The following is a 27,545-nucleotide window of genomic DNA, read 5'->3' as shown; positions in this document are numbered from 1 at the left end:
TCTGGTCCAATCCCTTTGTTTTACTGATGAGGAAACTGATGCCCAAGAAAGATGATATGTCAAAGGTCACACAGGTAGTAAGCATCAGAGTCAAAATCTGAAACCAAGTCCTAGGGCCTGAAGCCATTGAGATCTCAGCCTTGGTTTGTCCCTACAGAAGTGGAGAACACAGCCAGGGAGATGGGTCCCAGCTGTGCATTCCGGGGAGCACCGGAGCCGCAGCAGAAAACAGAACCTAGGCACATGTCAAGGGGCTTTGCAAGAGTCCTGAGACCAGTATGATTTCCAGCATCCAACTGGGGACCTGTCAGGGACATAGCAGAAGATGGAACTATAAGTAATTAGGGATTTTGCAAATGGAAGGAGACAGACAAGCTATGGCCAGCAGTTACACTGGGCCACCAGGAGCCTGTGATAAAAGCCAGGAATTAAGGCAGGGGGTAAGACCCTGTACTCCATCCAAGATAGCAGTGGCAACCAAATTACAAAGGGTACAGGACCAAACTGGGTCCAAGTAATCCATCAAGAAGTAGAGGATGGGGAGTTGAGGAGGGGGTGAAGTGCAGAGCCTGACTCTATCATAAAATTTCAATCTAGGAACTAAGCCTAGAAATATGAGTAGATAAAAGAAAACATCAAACAGTGAAGAAGTACTATGGGTTAAAAAAAAAATAAACCAATGGATAAGCCCTAACAAAAAGCAGTAAACTCCACAATAGGTATAAACAGAACCTCAGAAGAAAAAAAATTTGCTCAGCCATAAGGAATCCAAGAATGGCTAGAAGAAATGAAGCAAGAGATAAAAAAAAAATGAAATTATAAATGAAAGATTTTGAGGAAAAAAAATTGGAAAAGGGACAATTTTACAGGTATTTGGAGGGGTTTGGAGGAGAGTTCAAGCAAGACACTGCTTTCACTCCGCCATTTAGGCTCCACCCTCTGTCAATTTTAAAAAGTTGGAAAATAATTTGCAAGTAGTAGACTTAGCTGTAGCTACTATAAAGTTGAGAAAACTGAGGAATATGATATTCCAAGAATAAAAAGATAAAGGCTCACAACCAAGAATAACTTCAAAAACAGAATGAAGAAAACAGAATTCAATGACTCCAAGAGACACCAAGAAACAAAAGAACAAAGCCAAAATATCAAAAAATAAGGTATATATTTTTCAAAATATTTAAAAACTGGAATAGAAGGAATCTACCAACAAAAACAATGGACCTAGAAAATGAGTCAAATATCGATAACTTAAGAATCATCGGACTGCCTAAAAACCATGACCAAACAAAAATGATGGCTAGACTATTTCAAGATATCATAAAAGAAAGTTTCCTTGGCCTGTCAGAACCAAAGACCAAAGTGAAAAACAAAAAGAAATTTGAAAGAAACCTCAGATGAAAAATACCAAGGAATGTAAAATCCAAAATTCCAGTTCAAAGAAAGAATATTTCAAGCAGCTAGGATGAAAGAATCTGAGTATCAATAATTCATAGTCAATATCACATAAGACTTAGTAGTAACTATTACAAAGAGAAAACTGAGGAATAATATTCCAAAAGAAAAAAGATAAAAGCTCACAACTAAGAATAACTTATTCTGCAAAACTGAGAAATTTACTCATTTTTCAGTTGTGTCAGATTCTGTGACCCCATTTGGGGTTTTCTTCATGAAGACACTGGGGTGGTTTGTCATTTCCTTCTCCAGCTCATTTTACAGATGAGGAAACGGAGGCAAAGAGGGTTAAGTGACTTGCCCAGGGTCACACAGCTAGTAAGTGTCTGAGGCCAGATTTGAATTCAGGAAGATTAGTTTTCCTGACTCCAAGCCTGGCACTCTATCCTTTATACCACATAGCTACCTACATTATTATCTCTTAGAATACTGAGCTCTAGAAGGTTGCTGCTCATTATTTAATAAGATCTGCTTAAAATTGACCTCTTTCAAGCTTCAGAGAGTTCTGTACACAAAACTGAGATTGGGTGATCATTCATACTTTGTGATTCATACCTTTTGTGATCTCTCAAATAGAATGAAGAGTTCTAATCTTTTTGGTCAGCTTTTATGTGACTGACCCTTTCTTCTTAACAGCTTAAACTAGACTATTGCAGATTTTCTCCAGGGAGAAAAATATCTTTTTCTAGAGAAGGTTGAGTATTTACAACATGATTGTAATATGAAAATATTAACTTCTGATGTGAAACCCTGCCAAAGTTGGCACATTAATTTACTTTCTTCAGGAGACACCAGTCATTTTCGATTACCGTTTATGGATTATAATTTAGATTCAGAGTCTTAACTTAAGAAATAATTTGGTTAATTTCTCCCTAAATATATGACCTCATTCTTGCCACAGTGAAGTCCATCTTCCCTTTTTTTTGCCCCACCCAGAAAGCATAAAAAAATCTTCTGGTTATTTATCCTGACTGGCTTCGTTTTCCACTAATAGGAGAGTTTAGTTTCAGCCCCAAAACATGAAAATTTCACTGCATAGACTCTCTTCTAGATAATTTATCATTATTATTAATATTATTGATAACATTGATATTATTTTATTATTGTATAATGATGATAGTAGTAGTAATAACCAAAGTTATTAAAGTCCTTTACAAACTTTGTTTCATTTAAATCTTATAAAAATCCTGTGAGACAGGAACTACAGATTCTATTATCTCTACTGTACAAATGACGGAATTGAGGCTTAAAGAAGTGAAATAATTTCTCATGGTCACACCTAGATTTGAATCTAGGTCTTCCTAACTCCAAATCTATCACTCTCTCCACTATGTAACTTTTCCGTATTTCATGTTTATGAAAATGTTATAAAAATCACCGACCCCAGTTTCTCAGAGAACTGATTTTTCCATGGAATTATTAATATATTCCCCTTCTTTTTTTTTTCTTCTCCATCAATTTCATGGAGATTCAATTGTTTTTAGTTAGTTCTTGGTGTAAAAAACCTTGTTTTTAAAGAATTTTCTTTTTTTAAATTATAAACTTAATTAGCAACAAAAGCTTTTATTATTAATACTAAGCATTTATATAGCACTTTAAGACATGCAAAGAATTTTGCAAGTATTATCTCATTTGATCTTCACAACAACCCTGGGAGGTAAGTGCTATTATTATCTCCATTTTATAAATAAGGAAACTGAGGCTAGGAGCAGTTAAGTGACTTGCCCAACTAGTAAGTATCTAAGACCACATTTGAACTTGGATAGTCTGGACATCAGGCCTCACACTCTATCCACTGTGCCATCTTGCTGCCTGAAAAAAGAATATGGGTGGTGATGTAACTTTTTTTTTTTTTTTAGTTTAAGAAGAAGTCTTATGAGAAAATGTACCTCTTTTCCTTCTTTGTAAAAATAGATGGCTACAGGTGTGGAACCCTACATATGCTGTCAAGACTTTAGTGATGCACTGGTTAGTTTTGATATACTGCCTTTCCTTCCATTTCTTTCTTTTTGTTCCTTTTTCCAAAGTACATCCCTCTGGAGAGGGGTAGAATATATTTGGAAATGAAGGTGATGGCAGGAGGGTACCACAGTAGATAGGGAGCGGTACTTTGGAACTACAAAGACCTGAGTTCAAATTCTCCCTTCAGACACTTACTAGCCATAAGTGTGACCCTGGTCAAGCCACTTAACCTCTTCTAGCCTCAGTTTTCATACCTGTAAAATGGGGATAATAATAATAGAACCTATCTCATAGGGTTGCTGTGAGGATTAAATGAGTAAAGAGTTTTACAAATTTTAAAGTGCTACATAAATGCAAGCTATTATCATTATTATTATTATTATTACTACTACTACATTAAAAATATTTTTACAAGGGTTCTTATCGATGGAGAATGGTGGCCAGCTAGGGTAAAGAAGTTTTGGAATTCTCCTTCCTATGCTCAACACTCCATACAAGTTCAAATCTGGCCTCAGACTCTAGGAGTGTGTCTGAGTGTCACAGTTTCCTCAATTGTAAAATGGGGATAATAGTAACACCTCTCAGGGTTGTTGTGAGGATCAAATGAGGTAATATTTGTAAAGCAATCAGCACAGTGCCTGGCACACAGCAGGCTTTTAATAAATGCTGTTCCCTTCCCTTCTCCTCCATTCTTGACAATGTACTGAGATTTGTAAACTTTTTCCTATTATTTATCTGCTGATGAAACAAACTGCACATTGACTTTTTCCCCTCAAGTCTTTATCTGTTCATCAAAGACCAAGTAAGAGAAAATATACTTATATGATAATCAAAGAGGGAAGTAAACTTTTGATAAGAATTTTCTGATGGTGAAAGTTATTTAAACTTTCTTGAACAAGGAGCTGTTGGAGGAAGGATTTGAAATTTCATTCTTTGGAGAATTAAAATATATATCTGTACATACGTATATCTACATGGATATAGATATGTGTGTGTGTGTATATATATGTGTGTGTGTGTGTGTGTGTGTGTGTGTGTGTGTGTGTAATAGATATCCATTTGTCATGCAGTCAACTAGCACATGTTAAGTACCTTCTCTGTGCCAGGCACGGTGCTCAGTGCTGGGGATGCAAAGAAAGGGAGAAGACGGTTTCTGCTGACAAAGGGCTCCAGTGCAATGGGAGAGACAATATACAAACAACAACTATGTACAAACAGGATACATACAGGATAAACTGGAAATGATCTCAGAGGAAAGGCACTAGCATTAAGGGGGATCAGGAGAGGCTTCTTACAGAAGGTTGGACTTTACTTGAGACTTTAAAGTTTGAAACCAGAGAAGCCAGGAGGAGATGGAGATGAAGAGGAGAAGAGTTCCAGGCACCAAGTAGGATAAATCATTTGCCCAGTATGGATCTTTCTTAGAAGAGGCAGCATGATCCACTATTTTTTGCAGGGGTGGGGGAGGCTAGACAATAAGGTTACGTGATTTGCCCAGAGTCACACAGCTAGTAAGTGTTATGTGTCTGAGGCCAGATTTTTTTTTTCTCCTTTTTTTTTTTTTGAGGCAATTGGGGTTCAGTGGCTTGCCCAGGATCACACAGCTAGTAAGTGTCAAGTGTTTGGTCTGAGGCTGGATTTGAACTCAGGTCCTCCTGACTTCAGGGCCAGTGCTTTATCCACTGTGCCACCTAGCTGCCCCCATAATCTACTACTAATAGTGTTAAGGTTTCAGAACTGTCCTCCAACACACTATTGAAACCAATAAAAAGTATTGTAGATAGTATTTCTGTTCAGTCATTTTAGTCATGTTTGACTCTTTGGGATACAATTTGGGGTTTTTCTTGGCAAAACTACTGGAGTTATTTGCCATTTCCTTCCCCAGCTCATTCTACAGATGAGGAAATGGAGGCAAACAGAATCAAGTGACTTGCCCAGGATCACACCACTAGTAAGTGTCTGAGGCCAGATTTGAACTCAGGAAGATGGGTAGTCCTGACTCCAGACCTGGTGCTCTATCCACTGCACCACCTAGCTGTCCCATAGATAGTAGATAGTATACTTACTGTTTATACTCCACACTGTATAGCACCGAAAGATTTGTAAGATTGCTTATGGGGACAGGATCCCAGATCAGTACATGCTCTAAATTATAAAGGTGAATTCTCTGGTTGTGTGGAGCTGGTAGGTGCGTAAGTGATTCTTTAAAAGAGAAAAAGAAAGATTAGCAAGTTACTAAAACTTGTATGCACTCACTTCATGCACAGCACCAAACATCATTACCTGTTCCATTTCTTTCTTAATGAACGGTCTCTGGCAACGTATCAATTGATTAACAAACATCACTGAAGTGCCAGACACGGGAAAACCAAGACAAGGTTTCTAAGATACACTCCAAAAGGTGATGTATGGTTTGAGTGGTTTTTCAAGTTGAAATGATGGGCTGCAGGACACCATCTGGGTTCTTTCCCTTGAGATTCCATGTGAGATATAGGCTATGGTTAGGGGTGCAGCTTTGGAAAAGATTTTTTTCCCATAGAAAGCTAAATACCCAATCAACTCACAGATTAAGGTTCCACATAAAGAAAAATTTCTTATCAATAAATCAAGTAAAAAAAAGTAAAAATAAATAAATCAAGTCAACAAGAAGTTATTTTTTACAATATGCCAAACACTATACTATAAAATTCATTTACAGATAAAGGCAAAAACAAAATGAAAACAAAAATACACAGTGTCTGTCCTCAAGGAACTTACATTCTTAGGTGGAGAGTAATAGCTGAGTAAGAACTGTTCAGAAAGGAAACAGACCGTGAAGATACCTAGTTATTTCCTATTCACTAATGATATCCAAGAAAAGCCTGGATTATGCTCTGCCTCCCAATTGATAAACTTTTTATCAAACACTAGGCTCTGAGCCTTTTCTCCACCAGATTTATATGATCTTTTCTTGTTTTTATCCAAGGCTTTCTGCAAGGTAGGAACAAATTAGGAAATGAGTTTTCTTCCCTCCATTTTACTGAAATAAAATATGAAGGCTCATCTATCAAATTAACCCCTCAAAAGATCAAATATCAATTCTAACTCCATAGATTACATTTTTCTAGCTAGAAATGTTACCAGAATAAGGGACTTTGAATACTTTGATCACTGATATCTAATCTATTGTTGTACAGTTGTTTCTGACTCGTCATGACCCCATTTGGGGTTTTCTTGGAAAAGATACTGGAGTGGTTTGTCATTTCCTTCTCCAGCTCATTTTACAGATCTGAGGGAAACTGGGTTAAGTGACTTGCTGAGGGTCACACAGCTAGTTAAGTGTCTGAGGCTAGATTTGAACTCAAAAAGATGAGTCTTCCAGACTTCAAGCCTAACACTCTATCCACTGGGCCACCTGGCTGGCCTGATACCATCTATCTGAGTATTCTAAAGATAGACACCACATCCTGAATTCCTCTCATCCTGTGCAACTCTTGTCCATGTCTTTCCAAGAGACAATGGAGAGGCACTTGATGTTCGTGAGTAAGGTACAACACATGACCAATCAAGGAGTGGGTAAGTGAAACAGCATAAAAGATATTATCAGAGCCATATATCAATAGAAAAAGGAGGTGGGCTTGTTAGATGGCGAGAGCAAGGAATAATTAACCAAAGGAGAGCTATGATGCCGCCATGACAAGGCAACTACAGGAAGGCCTTCAAGGTAGAGGATGAACCTCTGCTGATGGGTCTGTCTGCCTCAAGTCTCTCCCCACTCCAATCCAACTCCATTCAGGCACTAAAGTGATTTTCCTAAAGTGCAGGTTTGATCATGTCCCTGCCCTACTCAGTGGCTTCCTATCATCTCCAAGAGGAAATACAAAATGCTCTGTCTGGCATTCAAAGCCCTTCACAACCTAGCCCCCTCCTACCTTTCCAGTTTTCATGCACCTTACTCTCTGACACATAGTCTCTGATCCAGTGACACAGGCCTTCTACCTGTTCCATGCCTGGAATGCCTCCCTCCTTGACTCTGACTACTGATTACCTGGCTTCCTTTAAGTCCTAACTAAAATCCTACCTTCTATAGGAAGACTTCCCTAACCTCTCTTAATTCTGGTGCTTTTTTTCTTTTAATTATTTCCTATTTATACTGTATATAGCTTGCTTTGTATATATTTATTTACATGTTGTCTCTCCCATTAGATTGGAAGCTCCTTGAGATCAGGGGCTGTCATTTTCTTTTTTTTTTCTTTTCAGGCAATTGGGGTTAAGTGACTTGCCCAGGATCACACAGTAAATGTCAAGTGTTTGGTCTGAGGCCAGATTTGAACTCAGATCCTTCTGACTTCAGGGCCAGTGCTCTATCCACTGGGCCACCTAGCTGCCCCTGCATTTTCTTTCTTTTTTTTTTTCTTTTTTCTTTTTTTTGTATCTCCAATGCTTACTTAGTACAGTGTCTGGCCCTTTAGTAGGCACTTAATAAATGTTTGATTGATTGATTGATTGACTGAATGTTTGAGAAGGGGTAGATAATGCCAGGGAAAAAACAAAGGCAAAGAAGGGGAAGCCCTGATTAAGACCTACCATATTAAGAAATTCCATTTACAGGACATATCATCACCTCATTTATGTCTGAATATTTACTTCTACAGGGTGTCCCGAGAGTCTTAGTGCAGTTTTGAGCTTTAATGGCTTAAATGACTTGAATGACTTCTGAGACACCATTTATATATTACATTATTAATAATCTCAGTTTTATAGAATTTTAAAGTTTTCAAAGTACTCTCAATCACAGTGGAAAGTAGGTAGTACAAATATTATCCTCATTTTACAGTTGAAGAAATGAGTTTAGAGAGGTTAATACCTATTAAATATTGGGACTAGTATATGTTGCTGGAGGAAATAACAGAATTAGCATTTTTTGATGTAATGTGATATTAAAGGGGGCATTCTGCGTGCAACTGATTCCTAGAAGAATCATTAGTTGTTTAAACATGAACTACAACATTAGTCTCTATTTCACAGAAAACAAAAAAACACACCCTTTGACTAGAGGACTTCTTATGGTCTCTTCTGCTCTAAAATTATAATCCTATATGTGTCCTTGTGACTCCAAATCACTGGGCAAAGCTGGGATTACAAAATCAGGTTTTCCTCCTAACTCCAAGATAGGGCTCTTTCCACACAGAAAAGGATATAACCCGGGACTGATGTGTGGGTGGGGGGGGGGGGGTGGGTGGGTGGGAATAATTGAACCTTTGAAAAGCACCTTTCCAGCAAAGGGTCTGGAAACAGTGGACAAGGAAAGTTGGCAGGAGAACCGTGTCAGGCTTTGCGCCCTTTCTTCCTCCTACCAAGGAGGAAACATCCAATTAGAGGTACCCTGAGTATTCCCCAGTCCTTCCAAAATCCAAACCTGAAGAAAAGATTCAAAGGAAAAAGGAGATGGGAAAAGGGAGGTGATTCTCAGGAGCTAAGGCTGCCATGCCTTAGTGACCCGGCCGCATATCAATCAATAACCATTTATTAAGCGACGGAAGCTTTCCCCCTTTTCTCCCCCAATTCCCTTCCTCCCCAATATCTCCTCCCTAAGCCACCTGCTTCTTCCCATAGACGCAGGCCAGTGAGGCTCCTGCGGTCCCTTACCTGCAAGGGCAAGTGAGAAACTCAGGCAGCGGCTGCAGCAGCAGCAGAAGAAGATGTGGAGCAGCAGGAGCGCAGCGGCCGGGCCTGCCCAGCAGCTCCGAGGCTGCATGGCCCCCGAAGGCGGCTCGGCTCGGCTGGGGCCTGGGCTCCAGCTCAGAGCTCCGTGGGCTGCCCGTCCTCTCTTCCAGGAGCTGTCATAGCCGCTGCGGCCCTGGCCATCGCCTTCTCCCGGGGCCCGGGTACCCAGGCCCGCAAACTCCTACTTAGAGAAAGGGGCAAAGCCACGGGGGGCGGGGGAATGGGGAAGGGAGACCGTCCGCTACTGCCTTCTCCGCGCCCCGCCCTGGCCAGACGCTTCCCCCGGGTGAGACGCTTCCCGGACGCGCTCCGCCCCTCGGGGATCCCCTGGCTGGAGCGGATTCTGCGCCTCCCCGGGGCTAGCCAAGCCTGCCTGGGCGAATCTAGGTCTCGGCTTGCGCGTAGCAGTGCAGCTTCCTCCTCCCCCTCCCGGCAGAGCCTGGGAGAAAAGGGGAACGTAGCAGAGGGGAGGGGAAAGGAAGTGAAGTTGAAGGGACACCCTCTTCTTTTCTTTCCCCTGGGAAATCTCCCAGCTGCTGCATCGGGGTTGCTGAGATTACTGTAACTGAAGGGTAGAGACCCAGCACCAGCCCCACCGAGCCAATTACGACGTTCAAGTTTCACCTCTTCCCTGAAACTTTTCCTCATTCTTTTTAGCTGAGAGCCCTTGAGTTTGTTCAGGCCACTCCCGTCTAACTCTTTTACAGATGAAGGAATGTGCTTGAGGACAAGAGATTATCATTTTTTTTTCTTCATCTTTGACCTCTCAGTGCCTAGGGCATTGTCATTCATTTGATAGCTGATAAAGCTAGTATTTATATCATGCTTACTGTGTGTTTCAATGCCGAAGGTACGCTTGCCTAAAAGACTATTTTATTGACAACTCACACAGGGCAAGCACTCACATGGTGGTCAGAAGAAGGGACACAAGGACACTCTCAAGGTCTCTCTTAAGAACCTTGGAATTGATTGTGTAACATGTGAGACACTGGCACAGGATTGCCCAGCATGGCGTGCCCTCATCAGAGAAGGTGCAGTGCTGTATGAGCAAAGTAGATTTGAAGTAGCTCAAAAGAAACGCAAGATGCAAATTTAGAGAATCCACCCCAAATATTCGTATAGGCTATTTGTGCCTGACCTGTGGTCTGATCAGCTACAGTCGGTAGCATTGTAACTTGACTTTAACATAGTGATGAACGACAGCCAACTGTGTACTAGGTGCTTTACAAAGATTATCTCATTTGGTCCTCACCACAACCCTGGGAGGTAGACGCTAGTATTATTCCCATTTTACAGTTGAGGAAACTGAGGTTAAGTGACCTGCCCAAGGTCACACAGCTAGTAAGTGTCTAATAGAGGCCAGATTTGAACTATGGGCTCCCTCCAGGCCTGGCCCTCTTTCCATTGAGCCATCTAGCTGCCAACATAATAAATGTTTATTGAATTGAATGAACCAGTACCTAGGTTTACATCCTCATTCTTTCTTACCAAAAAGACAATCCACAAATCTGGCATTTTCTAGTACTATGTGTGTGTGTGTATATGTGTGTGTGTATATATGTGTGTATGTATATGTGTGTTATGTGTGTGAGTGTGTGTGTGTGTGTGTGTATAGTGTCCCCAAAGTCTAAGTTCAGTTTCATGCTATTAAAGCACTAAGGCTTTTGGGACACCTTGTGTTATGCATTTGAGTCCCATACAACTCTGAAGTAGGCAATACAGTTATTGTCCCTACTTTACCACTGAAGAAATCAAGGCTCAGAGCCATTATGTAAATTGCAAACAGCTAGTTAAGTGTCAGAGACAAAATTCAAACCCAAATCACTTTGGTTCCAAGTTTGGAACTAAGAAATGCTCTAAAACTTAAAAGAAGATGCATAACTTCTTTTGTTCTGAAAATGTATTGGAATCCAAAATATAGAAGTATTTCATTTATACTTGTATCTCCCTCAGGGTCTACAACAGCACTTTACAGTGTTGTGAGCTGAATGAATGGATCAGAGGAATGGCTTTCAAATAATGTGAATTCATCAAGGCATTTGATGAAGTTTCCTTTGTGCTTCTCTCTTACGTACTTAATCTCATTCTACTTTGTATTTTTTTTTGTGTAGTTATTCTGACCATTAGATTACAGAATTATAGATCCATGGGCAGAGTTATAGGAGAAACAAGTGTCTTCTGGTTCAATCCCAAAATGATAGAGACAAATACCTGCTTCCCTCAAGAAACATTTTTTTCTGCTAGAAATGACAGTACTAGGAATAATTGGGTGAAAATTAAAGGGAAGAAAAGTGACTTCTTTGACCCTAAAGACCTTCAAACAAAAGGCTACATGACCAATTGCTGGAGAAGGGTGGTGGGCAGAACATGGGAGACATAATCTGGGTAGGGATTGAAAAGTTTTCTCTCTTTAAAAGTCTACTGAGTGGGCAGCTCTTCTTTTTTAATGTCCAGTCCTTTTTAATACAACTTCTTTTGACATCAGCATCAATCAGGGGATGAATAAAAGGTTGCTGTGTCATCCCAAAGTTAAAAGCCTTTGGTGCTGAGTCAAAACATGTCACTAGAAGTGACTAGGAGAGTTCAGTTTAGCTCCACAAATGCTCCATGGTAAGGATCCTGCAGGTTTATCTTTAATCCTGCTCCATGGACTATACTCCAATCCAACTTCCTGCTAAATTTTCCTCCCCATTTTGGAATTTTGAATCTTCTTTTAATATTTGCTTTGTTTTGTTTTGCCCCCAATGAGATTTTCCTCCCTACAACTGCCAACAAGCACTATCTATTCCTATTTTTTTGTGGGGGGCTAGGCAATGGAGTTAAGTGACTTGCCCAGGGTCACACAGTTAGTAAGTGTTATATCCATTCCTATTAAAAACACTAGAGAGCATAGGAATAAAGGGAGCTTTCCTTAAAATGATAAGTAATATTTATCTAAAACCATCAGCAAACAACTGTTATGGGGATAAACTATAAGTCTTCCCAGTAAGATCAGGGGTGAAGCAAGGATGCCCATTAACTATTATTTTTTAATTTTAATTAATTAATTTTCAACATCCACTTCCATAAGCTTTTGAGTTTTCAATTTTCTCCCCCCGCCTCTTTTGCCCTCCGCAAGATGACATGCAATCTTATATAGGCTCTACATATACATTCATATTAAATGTATTTTCACATTAGTCATGTTGTAAAGAAGTATTAGGACCAATGGGAGGAACCACAAGAAAGAAGAGACAAAACAACAAAAGAAAAAAGAGATCAAATAGTATGCTTCCATCTGCATTCAAACTCCATAGTTCTTTCTTTGGATATGGATAGCATTTTCCATCATGAGTCTTTTGGAGCTGTCTTAGATCCTTGCATTGCTGAGAAGAGCCAAGTTTATAAAAGTTAGTCATCACACAATGATGCTGTTACTATGTTCAGTGTTCTCCTGGTTCTGCTCATTTCACGCAGCATCAGTTCATATAAGTCTTTCCAGGTTTTTCTGAAGTCTACCTGCTCATCATTTCTTATAGCACAATAATATTCCATTACATTTATATACCACAACTTGTTTAGCCATTCCCCAATGGATGGGCATCACCTCAATTTCCAATTCTCTGCCACCACAAAAAGAGCTGCTATAAATATTTTTGTACATGTGGGTCCTTTTCCCATTTGTATGATCTCTTTGGGATACAGACCTAGAAGTGCTATTGCTGGGTTAAAGGGTATGCACATTTTTATAGCCCTTTGGGCATTGTTCCAAACTGCTCTCCAGAATGGTTGGATCATTTCATAACTCCACCAACAATGCATTAGTGTTCCAATTTTCCCACATCTTCTCCAACATTTATCATTTTCCTGTTTTGACATATTAGGCAATCTGATAGGTGATGTGGTACCTCAGAGTTGTTTTGATTTGCATTTTTTTTTTTTTGGTGAGCCAGTTGGGGTTAAGTGTTGGCCCAGGGTCGCACAATTAGTAAGTGTGAAGTGTCTGAGGCCAGATTTGAACTTAGGTCCTCCTGGCTCCAAGGCCTGAGCTCTATCTACTGGGTCACCTAGCTGCCTCTCTTGATTTGCATTTCTCTGATCAATAGTATCACCTATATTATTCAATATTATACTAGGAATGATAGTTATAGCAATAAGAGAAGAAAAAGAAATTGAAGGAATTAGAATAGGCAATGGGGAAACAAAACTATCACTCTTTGCAGATGATATGATGGTATGCTTAGAGAATAAACTAATAAACTACTTATAATAATTAACAACTTTAGCAAAGTCACAGGATACAAAATAAAACCACATAAATCATCTGCATTTATATATATTGCCAACAAAGTTCAGCAGCAAGAGATAGAAACTGAAATTCCATTTAAAATAATTGTAGACAATATAAAATAAACTTGGGAGTCTACCTGCCAAGAAAAACTCAGGAACTGTGTGAACACGATTATAAAACACTTTTTGCACAAATAAAGTCATCTAAACAATTGGAAAAATATTAATTGCTCATGGGTAGGCTGAACCAATATCATAAAAAGGACAGCTCTACCTAAATTAATTTACTTATTCAGTGCCATAGCAATTAAAGTACCAGAAATTATAGAGCTAGAAAAAATAATAACAAAATTCATCTGGAAGAACAAAAGATCAAGGCTATTAAGGGAATCAATGAAAAAAAAAAATGTGAAGGAAGGTGCTCTAGCTGTTCCAGATCTCAAATTGTATTATAAAGCAATAATTATCAAAATAATCTGGTACTGGCTAAGAAATAAAAGTGGTGGATCAGTGGAATACATTAGGTACACATTATGGTTTAGTAAATGACTGTAGTAACCTAGTATATGATAAACACAAAGATCCAAGCTTTTGGAACAAAAACTCATGATTTGACAAAAACTGCTGAGAAAACTAGAAAACAGTATGGCAGAAACTAGGTACAGACCAACATCTCACACCATATACCAAGATAAGGTCAAAATGGGTAAATGATTTACACATAAAGGGTGATACCATAAGCAAATTAGGAGAGCATAGAATAGTTTACTTGTCAGATCTATGGATAAGGGAAGAATTTAAGACCAAAGAGTTTGTAATAAATGAAGACAAATAAAGTATTAGTAAAAATTATTTTGTCCACTTATATGCCAACAAAATTGTTGGCAATTGAAATGGATGAATATTTACAAAAAATATAAAATATCCACATTAACAATAAGAAATAGATATTTTAAATAGCCAAATCTTTTAAAAAAAAAAAGAAAGAAATTGAACAAGCAATAAATGAGCCCCCAAAGGAAAAAAAAACTTAAGATTATATTTACAACAAATTCTATCAAACATTCGAAGAACAATTCATTACAATATATATAAAACTATTAACAAACTGTTAAAAATAGAAAATTAGAAGACACTAATGACCTCTGTGATACATATATTGCCTTGAAAACTCAGCAAGAGTCAAAAGAAAGAAAGAAAACGACAAGCCAATATCCTTAATAAATGTTGATACGAATTTTTTTTTTTTTTTTTGGTTAGGCAATGGGGGTTCAGTGACTTGCCCAGGGTCACACAGCTAGTAAGTGTTATGTGTCTGAGACTGGATTTGAACTCAGGTCCTCCTGACTCCAGGGCCAGTGCTCTATCCACTGCACCACCTAGCTGCCCCGATACAAAAATTTAAAATAATATTTTAGCAAAGAGGCTAGTGATTTGCCATTTGCCTCTTCAGCTCATTTTACAGACGTGGAAACTGACGCAAACAGGGTTAAGTTACTTGTCTAGGGTAACACATCTAGTAAATGTTTCAAGCCAGATATGAACTCAGGAAGATAAGTTTTCCTGACTCTAGGCCAGGCACTCTACCTGGCATGCCACCTAGCTACTCCGGAGTTAAAATTAGAGGTAGCTAAAAAATAAAACAACAGAGAAGATTCTGGGAAGATGGCAGAGTAGATCAGAAAATTTCAAGCTCTCCAAGATTTTCCTTTACAGAAGAGATAAAATAGAGCCTCTAGGCCAACATAGAGCCGAGAAAACAAATAAGAGCAGGGCAGAAGAGGGGTCCTCCTGGGACAATTGGTGATGATCTGAAGAAAAATCTAAGTACCAGATTTTCTTCTGGTGAAGCGTTAAATACCTCCAGGCTAGGCTACGATTTAACAAGTGGCAAGTCCTGGGGTTAGCTGGTTTGAAAGGCTGCCCCAGCCACAGCAACAGGAACTTTTACCCCCGGAGTGGAGTTCAATGTCTGACCTGGGGAAGATCTAGGGAACTTCTGCTGACAAGGAACACCAGACTCAGCTGTGCTGAGGAGACTGGGTTGGGGTGAGAAGGAACCAGCACACTCCAGGTGAGTGCAGCAACAATGGAATGAGACTCTGCTGGCTGTGGGCACTTACAGGAGGCTGGAGGTCTTGGTTTGAGTTCAAGGTCAGAAGGGAGAACTGAAGAGGATCAGAGGCACTATTCCCCATACAGCAGGACTGGAGGTGATTATAAAAACTAAGTAATGAAAAAAAAATGCACAAGCGAAAGAGAAAGGATCCAATCATAGACAGCTACTATGGGAATAAAGAAGATCGGGGTTCATCTTCAGAGGAGGATACTGAAACAAAGAAATCCTCTTCTACCACAAAGAGTAATGTCAAATGGTCACCTGCCCAAAAAGAACTCATTGAAGAACTTAAAAAAGACTTTAAAAATAAAATGAGACTGAGGAAAAACTAAAAAGAAAAATAAGAATAATACCAGAAAAACAAGAAGATTAAGAAAAGAAAGTCAACCAATTAGAAAAGGAGATCCAGAAGCTTAAGGAAGAAAATGACTCCTTGAAAATCAGAATTGGGCAAGGGGAAGTCAGCGGAGTTATAAGTGATGAAGAAATTAAAAAATATATATATAAAGAATGAAAAACTAGAAGAGAATATGAAATATCTCACAAGAAAAACAACAAATCTAGAGATCAGATCAAGAAGAGAAAACATAAGAATAATTGAACTACTTGAAAGTTCTGATCCAAAAAAGAATCTTGATACAATAATACAAAGATAATTAAAGAAAATTGTACTGAAGCATTAGAACAAGAGGGGAAAGTAGAAATAGAAAAAATCCACTGATTACCACCTGAAAGAGATCCTATGAGAAAAACTCACAGAAATATTATAGTCAAATTTCAAAACCCCCAGATCTAGGATAAAATATTATGAGCAACAAGAAAAAAACAATTTACATATGGTGGCACCCCAATTAAAATCACATAAGACCTAGCAGTGGCAATACCAAAAGATCGCAGGTTCTTGAACAACTGTATATTGAAGAGCAAAACAACTGGGCTTCTGGCCAAAAATATCATACCCAGCAAAGCTAAGCATAATTCTGAGTGAAAAAAAAATGGACATTTGATCAATTGTCAGACTTTCAGGACTGTGTTAAAAAAACAAAAACAAAAATAAAAACCCTGAACTTACTAGAAGATTTGACATACAAGAGCCAAGACAAATATAAAGTACATACCAATGACCAATTACAAGGAACTAAATAAGGGTGGAATGTTTGCCTGGAAAATGTAAAGTCTATGTCTAAGACTGTTACTAGAAATTAGGTAACTTATAAGAAAGATAGGGGTAGATCTGAGGATGATATGACTTCAAAAAGTAAAACCATTCAAGAACAGCTAAAAGAGTAATTATCTTTTACAAATGAGGTGCTAGAGAAAGAACCAATACAGAGGAATTAGATGGGTGAGGGGAGTTGTTAGTTCTGGAAACCTATTTTCATCAGGAATGGGTTTAAGAGGGGAAAATATATATACATAGAGGAGTATAAAAGCCTAAATTTAGAAAGAAAGAAAACTCTAAGGGAATAGGGAGGGAGGAGAGGATAAAGGAGGGATCTTTAGAGGGGAGGGTGAGGGAATAGTTTAAAAGAGGGTATAGAAGGGGGTTTAGATTTAGTGAAATGAGAAGATAAGGGAGGGATTGTTGGAGTGGGGATAGGTTAAGTAATAGGAGGTTAAAATAACAAGTAGAAGAAGTAAAGTAGAGGAGGAAGGGGAAAAAAGAACAAAGTAAAAAGTGTACAGCAGAGAACAAAAGAAAACCTACAAAGAAGCAAAGAAAAGATGGACAGCTTTCAACATAACACACAATATTTAATTTATAGGCTTTCTTGAAATGAAAAGCTATAGCTGTATATTTTGAATACTGTCCTATGTTTTACTGTGCACATGACATGTTTTTTCTTTTCATATTTTATATTTAAATTTATATTTCTTTCTCTTCGTATTATGTAAGTTTTAGCTTTTGTCTAAAATAAAAAAAATTTTAAAAAGAAAAAAGCAACAACATAATTAGAATTAAAATTAACTCAGAAAAAATCTTTGCAGACCATTTCTCTGATAACATTCTCATTTCCATGATATTTATAAGAATGAAAGTCATTCCTCAATTGAGAAAGTAGTCAAAGGAAGAAATCCAAGCTATTTGCAGTGCAGCCACATAAAAAAAATCTCCCAAAGCACTAATAATGAAGGAAACAGAAATTAAAGTAAATTTGAGGTTTTACCTCACAGCCCTTAGATTGGCAAAAATAACAAAAGGAACATGGCAAATGTTGGAAAGGGGTGTGCGAAAACCAGCATGTTAATGCACTGTTCGTGGGACTATAAATTGATCTAGCCATTCTAAAAATTAGTTTAGAACAATGGTCAAATAGTTGCTAAACTTTTATACCCAGCAATAGCATTATTAGACCTATATTCCAAAGAGCTCAGAGTAAGAGAGGCCTATATGTACAAAAATTTTATAGCATCTCTTTTTGTCGTGGTAAAGAACTGGAAGCTAAGAAGCTGCCCATTATTAATGGAATGGCTAAATAAATTATGGAATATGAATGTAATGGAATATTATCTTGCCGTAAGAATGAACAAAAAGGAAGTTGTTGAGGCACTGGACTATCTGCTTGGGGGAGGCCAGCCAATACGGACTTCTCTTCAATATTGGTTCACTGTGGGGCTAGACTCAGAAGATCTATAGCTGCAGTTTTTCATTAAGGTGGAAACTCAGAAGGAGTGGTTCCAGCAGTTGGTGTATTGGATAACTAAATTGTGCTGGGAGTAGTGCAGGGATAAGCTGGGGCCGAAGTTGGACAGTTGAATTGAAAATTGTTTCATGAGCTGCACTGAGCACTTTATTGATCAGACAGTTCCTGGTGAACTGATTGGAGCAGAAACAGAAGTCTAAACTGGCCTTCTCAGGAACTCTGTCTGATCTCAACTATCTCTCTTCTCAGTTGGTAAAGGAAAACTCTCTAGTTCAAGAAAAGAAGGGGACAGCTAGGTGGTGCAGTGGATAGAGCACCAGCCCTGCAGTCTGGAGGACCTGAGTTCAAATCCAGTCTCAGACATATAACACTTAACAGCTTTGTGACTCTGGGCAAGTCACTTAACCCCATTGCCTAACTCCCCCCCCAAAAAAATGAAGAAGGGAAGGACTGTGATGGAAGGGTTATAAAGAAAAAAAAGGCCTTGGGGAGATAGCTCACATAGTTTATCACACCTTTAGGACATCCCATCATCAGAAAGAGAAAAGAACAATTTTGTACATTTGGAGGTCTTGTGCCTATTTGGTTGTGTGTGTGTGTGTGTGTGTGTGTGTGTGTGTGTGTGTGTTTGGGCTTGTGCGTGCATAGATGTGTTTTTTTTAATACTGTCTTGTGAAAATTAAAGGCAGTTGAATGTAAGGTTTATTGATACCACCTATGGGGCTATGTTCTTAAAGTTCAACTGGCTTCTTTGTGACTCTTTAAATGGGAACCAAGTAGGGAGACATTTCTTCATCTGTGCATGTTAATTTCAAACCTGTAAGAGTGTGGGGTTGAGATAATGCATCTCTCTCTGGAAATAAGAGGGGAGAAGCCATTTTATATTGTAGTTTCAGACTTCTTTACCCATTTCGTGAATATCAGGGCTGGACAGATTCATAACAGTGCTGAGACTACACACCTCACTTTCACCGACAGCCATCTCTCTCTTTACTGTGACTTATTTCAGTCAATAATGCTGAGGGGCCAAAGGACTTTGGATACAGAGAAGGCTAGCTTAATTATCTGTTGAACATAACTTGTTAGTTTTCTCCTCTTAGTGGTCTTATAATGAAAATAACTTGCTCTGTGTTTCAGAGTATCAGGTGACTGAAAGTTATGCAAAGATTTAAGCCATTCACAACCCCTGCTAGCCATAGTTTCAGGTAGAGGGGCATACTTATATTCTTGATATTTATGAATATTGCTTCATTGTTTCATTTTCTGCATTCTTCTGAACATTGAAATAAAAACCTTTGCTTCAAGTTTAAAAAAAAATGATGAAAGGGATGGTTTTAGGGAAACCTGGAAGACTTAATATGAGCTGATACAGACTGAAATGAGCAAAACCCATAAAATAATTTGTCCAATAACAACAAAATAAAAAAAAACTTTGAAAGAATTAAGAACTCTAATCAATGTAATGACCAACCATGATTCCAAAGGAATGAGGATGAAACGTATATTTTTCAACATTTTTTGGATCTAGTCAATGTGGGATTTATTTTTATTTACTATGAATATTTATTTGTTATGTGTTTTGTTTTCCTTTTGGGGAGGAATTGGGGGGAAGGTTAGAAGAAAAAGGGTGCTAGGAATAGAGTACCCCTCCTCCCCTCCATGAGACATAAACAGAAGGAGAGACAGAAAGAATTGCAGATAAAAAGGACAATTTTGAGAATCACATGTTGAATTCATTTAGTATTTGGAAAAAAAAGTAAGATCTGCATAATATAGATTTGCAGCTTCATGTACAATACTCTCTTGTTCTACAATGGATATTGAAATGCTCATTTGATTTCATGTTTGATAAGTTCAAGATAAAAATGCAAAAGGAAAAAAAACTGCTGGGAAACTTGGAAAGTATTCTGGCACAAATCAGTTTAAGTTCAGCATCTCACACAACATACCATAATAAGCTATAAATGGATACAACCCTAGATATAACATGTTATAGCACACTTATTTTAGAGCAGAATGGAAGTAGGTATATTTTACAACTATAGATTGGGGGAGCATTTTTGACCAAACAAGGGATAGAGAGAACCACAGGTGAGAAAATGAGCAATTTCAATGACATAAAATTGAAGTTTTGCACAAACACAATCAATGAAGTTTTAGGAATTATAAAGGAATCAATTGAGGAAAAAAAATCTATGTAGCAAACTTCTCTGATAGAGGTCCAATAAGAATAAGACCTAAAACGATGATGTTATTAATGTAGAGAACTCTCTAGTGAGGATAGTCCCTCTACAAATGCAGGTTGGTATCATCTCTGTAACTTTTATATTCTTAGAGAGATGCTTAGAATACTGAGAATTTATATAACATATCTGGTATCACACAACCTAAATATGTGGGAGGCAGGATTTTAACCCAGGTCTTCCTAGCTCTGATACCAGTATCCTATCCACTAAGCCATACTGCATCTATCAAAGTTCTTATGAAGAAGATATATAGGTAATTGACTCAAATATATAAGAACAAGAGTCTTTCCCCAATAAATAAATACACGAACAATATGAAAAGTCAACTCTCAAAAAAAGAAATGCAAGTCAGGAACAACCATATGATAAAAGCTCTAAATCACTAAAAGAAAGGGAAAGAAAGAAAGAAAAAGAAAAAAAAGGAAGAAATACAAATCTAAATAACTATGAAGTTCTAGCTCACAACTAGCAGATTGGCAAAGAAGACAAAAAATAGAAGTGAAAGTTGCTGGAGGTGACGTGGGAGGATAGGAAAACCAATAATTCATTGTTGGTAGAGCTGTGAATCTAATCATTCTAGATAGCAGTTGTAAACTGTACCTAAAAAAATTATTGAACTGCATATACCCTTTGACCTAGCAATACTATTTTGCTTAGCATATACTCAAATAGATCAATCAAACAGGAAAAGGGCCCATATGCACAAAAACATTTATAATTTTGTTGTTGCAAAGAACTGGAAAATAAAGAGGTGCCCATAAATTGCAGGAGTGATTGAACAAATTATGATATATCAATGTAAAGATATTATTATACCATAAGAGATGATGAAAGGGGCAGATTCAGAGAAACACAGGAGAACTTAAGTGAATTGGTGCATAATGTGGTGAACAAAACCAGGAAAATAATTTATACAGTGAAAGACTTCAGAATGATGATCAATGTAATGACCAGCTTACAACTCAAGAAAACGAGATGAATCATTCTTCCCCTTTCTTCGTGGAGAGGTGATAGACTAGAGGTGCAGAAGTATCTATACATTTTTGGCATTGACAATATGTTTGTTTTACTTGACTATATTTGTTACAAGAGAGGGCTTTTGTCAGGAGAAGAGCTTTTGACAAGATAAGGGTGTAGCGATAGTGATATCAAATTAAAAAAGGAAAAAAGAAAGAAAAGAATCAATATATCATTTAAATAATTTACAGAAGAGAATAGAAGATAGTTCAGAAGTTTAAATCAACCTGTCAAATTTTAAATATTCTTTTTTCTTTCTTTTTTATGTTTTTAATAATTTATTTATTTTCAGGTTTCCACATTCTCTTCCTTAAGATTTTGAGTTTTAAATTTTCTACCCCTTCCTCTCCTCTCTTCTCCCCAAGATGATATGTAATTTGATATAGTCTCTACTTATACATTCATACTAAGTATATTTTCACATTAGTCATGATGTATAGAAGAATTAGAACTAATGGGAGCATACATGAGAAAGAAGAAATAAAATAAAACAAAACAAAACAAAAAACAAAAGAAAAGGACAGCAAATAGTATACTTCCATCTGTATTCAGACTCCATTGTTCTTTTTCTGGATGTGGATAGCATTTTCCATCATGAGTCTTTTGGAGTTGTCTTAGATTCTTGCATTGCTGGGAAGAGCTAAGTCTATCAAAGTCAGTCATTACACAATATGGCTGTTGCTGTGTACAATGTTCTCCTGGTTCTGCTCATTTTACTCAACATCAATTCATCTAAGTGTTTCTAGGTTTTTCTGAAATCTTCCAGCTCATCATTTCTTATAACATAATAGTATTCCATTACATTCATATACTACAACTTGTTCAGCCATTCCCCAATTGATGGGCATCCCCTCAATTTCCAATTCTTTGCCACCATACAAACCAAAAATGCCACCATACTGCTATAAATATTTTTGTACATGTGGGTCCTTTTCCCATGTGTATGATCTCTTTGGGATACAGACCTAGTAGTGGTACTGTTGGATCAAAGGGTATGCACAATTTTATAGCCTTTTGGGCATAGTTCCAAATTGCTCTCCAGAATGGCTGGATCAGTTCACAACTCCATCAACAATGCATTATTATACCAATTTTCCCACATTTCCAACAATTATCATGTTCTTATTTTTTCATGTTAGCCAATCTGATAGATGTGATATGGTACCTCAGAGTTATTTTGATTTGCATTTCTCTAATCAACAGTGATTTAGAGCATTTTTTTATGTGACCATAAATAGCTTTAATTTCTTCCTCTGAAAACTGCCTGTTCATATCCTTTGAGCATTTATCAGTTGGGGAATGACTTGTATTCTTATAAATTTGACTCAGTTCTCTATATGTTTTAGAAATGAGGCCTTTATCAGAGATACTGGCTGTATAAATATTCTTAGTAATGGTAATAATAGGTAGCATTTATAGAGCTCTTTAATGTTTACAAAATGGGGGCAGCTAGGTGGTACAGTGGATAGAGCACCAGCCCTGGAGTCAGGAGCACCTGAATTCAAATCTGGCCTCAGACCAAACTCTTGACACTTACTAGCAGTGTGACCCTGGGCAAGTTACTTAACCCCAATTGCCTAAAAAAAAAAATAATAAAAAAAAGGTTTACAAAATTATTTTACAAATATTATCTCATTTTATCTTCACAATAACTCTGGCAGGTAGATGCTATCATTACTTCCATTTTACAGATAAGGAAGATGAGACTGAGAAGTTTCATAGGTTGCCAAAGTGGGCTATGTCACCCCTGTGGGGGTGCTGGACAAACGATCCAGGGGGGCTGTAGGTAGCCTTGAGTGCTATTGGGGGGGTGTTGAATAAAAATAAGGAGGAGTGGAAGCATAAGGAAAGAAGAGAAGAGAAAATTTTGAAAAACCATTCATACATGTTTCATCTGTTGTGTAACAGAATTAAAATCATAGGGATTACGTTATTTTCCAAATAAACACACAAAATACAAATTATAACCAATTAGTGGTCAAGTCCTCCAGCAGGTCTTAACAAGAAAGTGTTGGCAGGCAAGCAAGTCATGCATTGTCGAGAAGTCCGGCATGCATCAGCAGGAATATGTGTGTGTGTAATGACTTGTTTACAATGATACTGTATGGTTACATGATGTAATATTGTGTCATCAAAATTTCAATGCAGGAAAAATCTCACAAATTTACAACAAATTATTAAATTTAAGATGAATCATTTAAAAAAATTTATATTTTTTTGAAATGATGTAAATTAAAAAAAAAAAGAAACTGTTAAAGGGTTAAACAAAGTAGACTTCCAGGGAAGCACTGAGTATTTTTTTTTTTTAAAGCAGTGGTAGGCCAGATAAGTTTGGGACCCTCTGGGTTAAATGATTTGCCTAGAGCCACAAAGCCTGTAAATGTCTAAGGTTGTATTTGAACTCAGGTCTTCCTGACTCCAGCCCAGGGCTCTATCTATTGTACCTTTAAATTCATGGTTTCATATATAGTCCTCTTTTTCTCCTTTGTATGGGGAAATTTTCATGCTTTTTGGCATATGCCAATTTGAAATTAATGAAAAGGGAAATTTAAAGAAAATGAAGCACAATATGTGAATTTGTTGATTATTCTTCTACCTTAGGTGTTAAGTGGAGTTTAGTTGCTAAGAAACATGTAACAGAACTTAACTGATTTCCAGTAACTACTGTATGAGGGAATGCTATTAATATGAATTACTGTTAACATTCTGATAGGTATGGGCCCTGGACCACTCCCTTTGCCCTCACCAACTCTCCTTGAACTTTCCCACATGGGCAAGTCTCTGGTGTTCACCTGAGGCATCGACTCATCACAGTGATTCTTTCAACTGGCCTTTCATTGTGGCCCCATGCCCAAACCTCCAATTCTCTGTCACCTCTAACCTAGCTCCGCCCTTCACTGTCTGGATGGCCCCTGGCCACTTCCTACCCTTATTTCCTTCTAGACCCCTTCTCTGTTTCCACAGTCTTCTATATAAAAGATCCATTTTGCCTCCATTAAAGTGCTCAGATTCAGTCTGGCCTGCTTGTCAATACAAATGTCACAATAGTGCAGATTCGTAAAATCTTGCCCACCCCAACACGTGTTTTAATAAACTTTGTCTCTGGCTGAAAGAAGGCTTGAGTAAAATTCATTCGAGGCAGGACCTGCTTCGTTTGCCCTTGAATTTCATGGTCCTAATGCCCCTAGACCTCAACAATTCCACCATGTATCAATTTTTTCCTGAAAAGTTCAATGAGGCCAAAGACAAAGTATGACACAGTGTCAAACCATCAAGGAAGTTGGGCTAGGTTTGAAAGTCAATTAATTATGTAACTGGTTGGGGTTGGGTGTGTTTGAGTAAACAAGATAACTAGCTACACTCTTAGGTGTCCTTTTCCTCCAACACATTCTTTCAGGTGTGACTATACAGTCACCATCTTTAGCCCTATCTCATGGGAGGAGTGGTGTGGGTGGGCTAGGCCAGGCCTCCTAGAACCTGACTTAGTAATGGAACAATAAGAAGGGAAAGTTGTCTGAGGTTACTACTTCAGAGAAGTTTTGAGAAAAGTCTTTGCCTTATTAAGTCTTCTTCCTTTTATACTGCCGCTATTGAAGAATTTATGCCCAGGAGAATCCATTGTGTTTGAATTTACATGGGGGTATTGTGATAATATTTATCAATATATAAGGATGAGGTTGATAGATATGTACTATCAAGTCACCCACCTCACTTGAAGTTGGTGACAAGAAACCTAAGCAATAAATTTCAATTACAGGCCTTAGTCTTGAATGTATAAAGTTTTTAAGAGCTATTTGGTAATGTGAAATGACACCAGACAGGAATTCTGTTCTAATCAGCCAGGGGTTTCATCATGCCTTCTTAGTTCTGTATAAAAGCAGCAAGCTAGCTAGAATCAAAGAATTCCAAGAATTGGAGCAAGTGTCTTTTTTCAGCAAAGCCCCTAGGAAAAACTATATCGGGAGGATGATGACAGGCTTCAGCTTTGGTCTTGGCCAGGTCTCCTCTCTGTTCCTTGACCTGAGGAGAACTTTGAGAGCTTCAAAGGGTCCAGTTGTTGTTGGACTACTTTTCTTCCCACTGGTATCCTAGCAGTATCTCTGAATGATGTGACAGCAGAGTCTGTCTGCATCAGGAGCCAAGTTCAGACTGGACATAGATTCACCATGCTTAAGGGGAAGTTCTTGAGCACCCCAAAAATGGGAGAAAAGGACTTCCAGCAACCAGGAACTTATATTTATTCCTTTGCCTCTCTTACTTCCTGAGTTTAGAGAGTAAGCTTTTCTCTGGACTTTGTACGTACTCATGGGAAAGTATCAAAGACTTTTGGGGAGATGTTTTATAACAACCATATGCTACTGTAGTAAATATCTCTTTTCGTAGCTACTTAAATCTGGTTGTCTAAAATTATTCTCAACTAATAATCTTAGGAGAAAAGTATATCAGTGGGGACTCCCATTAACGGCCTTAGAGAATCATCCCCAACTCCTCAGAAGTACCCTGGATCTGTGAATGGGAGATGTTCTTAGATAGTGTATAGACAATGACTTTACCCTCTGAGCTTAGCTTTTGTGCTTTAAACTGATTTTTGCCTAATGAATTAAAAACCTGTTAGGTACTCCCAAACTATTGCAAGTGGTTATATACAAATTGTTCTGAGGCTTCTGAAGCAGAAATCCCCTGAAGTGAGTTTGAGAGCGTAGCTATTTTATCCCCACTGGAAATTAAGCAGTATGTTACATAGACTTCAGGGTCCTAAACTGGAGAGAAGTCTCTGAAAGAGATTCAGGTCTCAATAAAAAGGACATCAAGTTAAAAAAAATAGATTTAAATCTGAAGGCCCTCATGAGTTGAGAAAAGAGCTTGACATCAGCAACAAGGAATGTTCCTGTGAAGAAGAGTTTCTAGTCAAGTCTCTACAGGGAAACAAACAAAAAGAAAGAGACAGAACAACAAGTCCTTGTGGAAGATTGGGAAGGTTGGAAAAAGCTTTTTCTTTTAGGAAGGGTTATTCCCCCAACCTCCTTCCAGTAGCTGGATGTATGAAGGGCTTCTGAATTTTAAGAGGAGAACCGCAGGGTAGGCCTTGGAGCCTTAAGCTAACAGAACAAGGTAGAGCATGAACTTGTCCTCCTATGAAGAAAAATTAGGATTTAAGCTCAAGTTGGAGGCATAGAGAAGCCCTGCACTCTTTTGTCCAGTGACACCATGCCTGGCAACAACCATGGACCAACATAGTAGTGCTAAGGAGAAACTGATGCTAGGACTTCATAGAAAAACACGGGGGTAGATCATACTCTCAACAATGCAAGGCCAACCATATCTTCTGGTAACATCATTCCAGTAACTCATAGAAGTCCTTCTGCCTTCGGGCCTTGAATGGCTTGTAATCTCTGCCATACATGTAGTATTTACTCTGTATTATTCCTTCTTGGTCTTGTGCTGGTAAACAGCTGAAAAGGACGAGGAGAGGTTTCTTCATTTGAGAGGTATTGGGGCATGGTGGAAAGAATGTTAAATTTGGAGTCAGGAACACCTAGGTTTGAATCTTACCTCAGACTCTTGGTCTAAAGTCACTTAGCTATGTGACTTTAGACAAGTCACTTAACCTTTCTCAGCCTCAGTTTCTTTATTTGTAAAACTGGCATAATAATATCTGTAGCATTCGCCTCATAGAGATTCCTAGGCTTATTGAGAGGATCAAATGAAATAATGTGTGTGTTCCAAATTGCATGTGAATCCCCCAAATAAAGGTACTCCATGTTTGACATTTTCTGTGTCTTCATCTATTCAAAAGCATTGCTCGTGACCTTTCACTGATTTGTTTACCATTAACAATCAGCTAGATGGGGGCAGCTAGGTGGTGCAGTGAATAGAGCACTGGCCTTGGGGTCAGGAGGACCTGAGTTCAAATCTGGCCTCAGACACATAATACTCCCTAGCTGTGTGACCCTAGGCAAGTCACTTAACCCCATGGCCTAGCCAAAAAAAAAAAAGGTAGAAAACCATAAAACTAAGAACTGCTTTTGAAAAAAATTACCAAAAACTGTTAGTTTATGTGATTTTTTTTAAAGAGAGGAAAACCAAATGGCTAATATAAAAAATGAAAGGATTCACAACAGATGAAAA

The 27,545-nt window shown here is 38.1% G+C and overlaps 1 protein-coding gene across 1 annotated transcript in view; it reads right to left on the bottom strand.

Moving 5' to 3' along the window:
* The window catches only part of IFNGR2 (interferon gamma receptor 2), a 30,398-nt gene extending 21,042 nt beyond the window's left edge, over nucleotides 1-9,356 (bottom strand). The window contains exons 1-2 of the mRNA XM_027875600.1: nucleotides 9,043-9,356; nucleotides 5,481-5,616 (exon numbers count right to left, since the gene is read on the bottom strand). Of these exons, the coding sequence (XP_027731401.1) occupies nucleotides 5,481-5,616; nucleotides 9,043-9,151 (245 nt within the window). The 5' untranslated portion in view covers nucleotides 9,152-9,356. The remainder of the gene's footprint in view (nucleotides 1-5,480; nucleotides 5,617-9,042) is intronic.
* Nucleotides 9,357-27,545: the final 18,189 nt, after the last annotated feature.

The sequence above is a fragment of the Vombatus ursinus genome, unplaced genomic scaffold, assembly GCF_900497805.2.
Source record: "Vombatus ursinus unplaced genomic scaffold, bare-nosed wombat genome assembly UNPS02014809.1, whole genome shotgun sequence".
Classification (NCBI taxonomy): domain Eukaryota; kingdom Metazoa; phylum Chordata; class Mammalia; order Diprotodontia; family Vombatidae; genus Vombatus; species Vombatus ursinus.
Note: the sequence above shows the minus strand (reverse complement) of the source record. Positions and strands in the feature narration are given on the sequence as shown.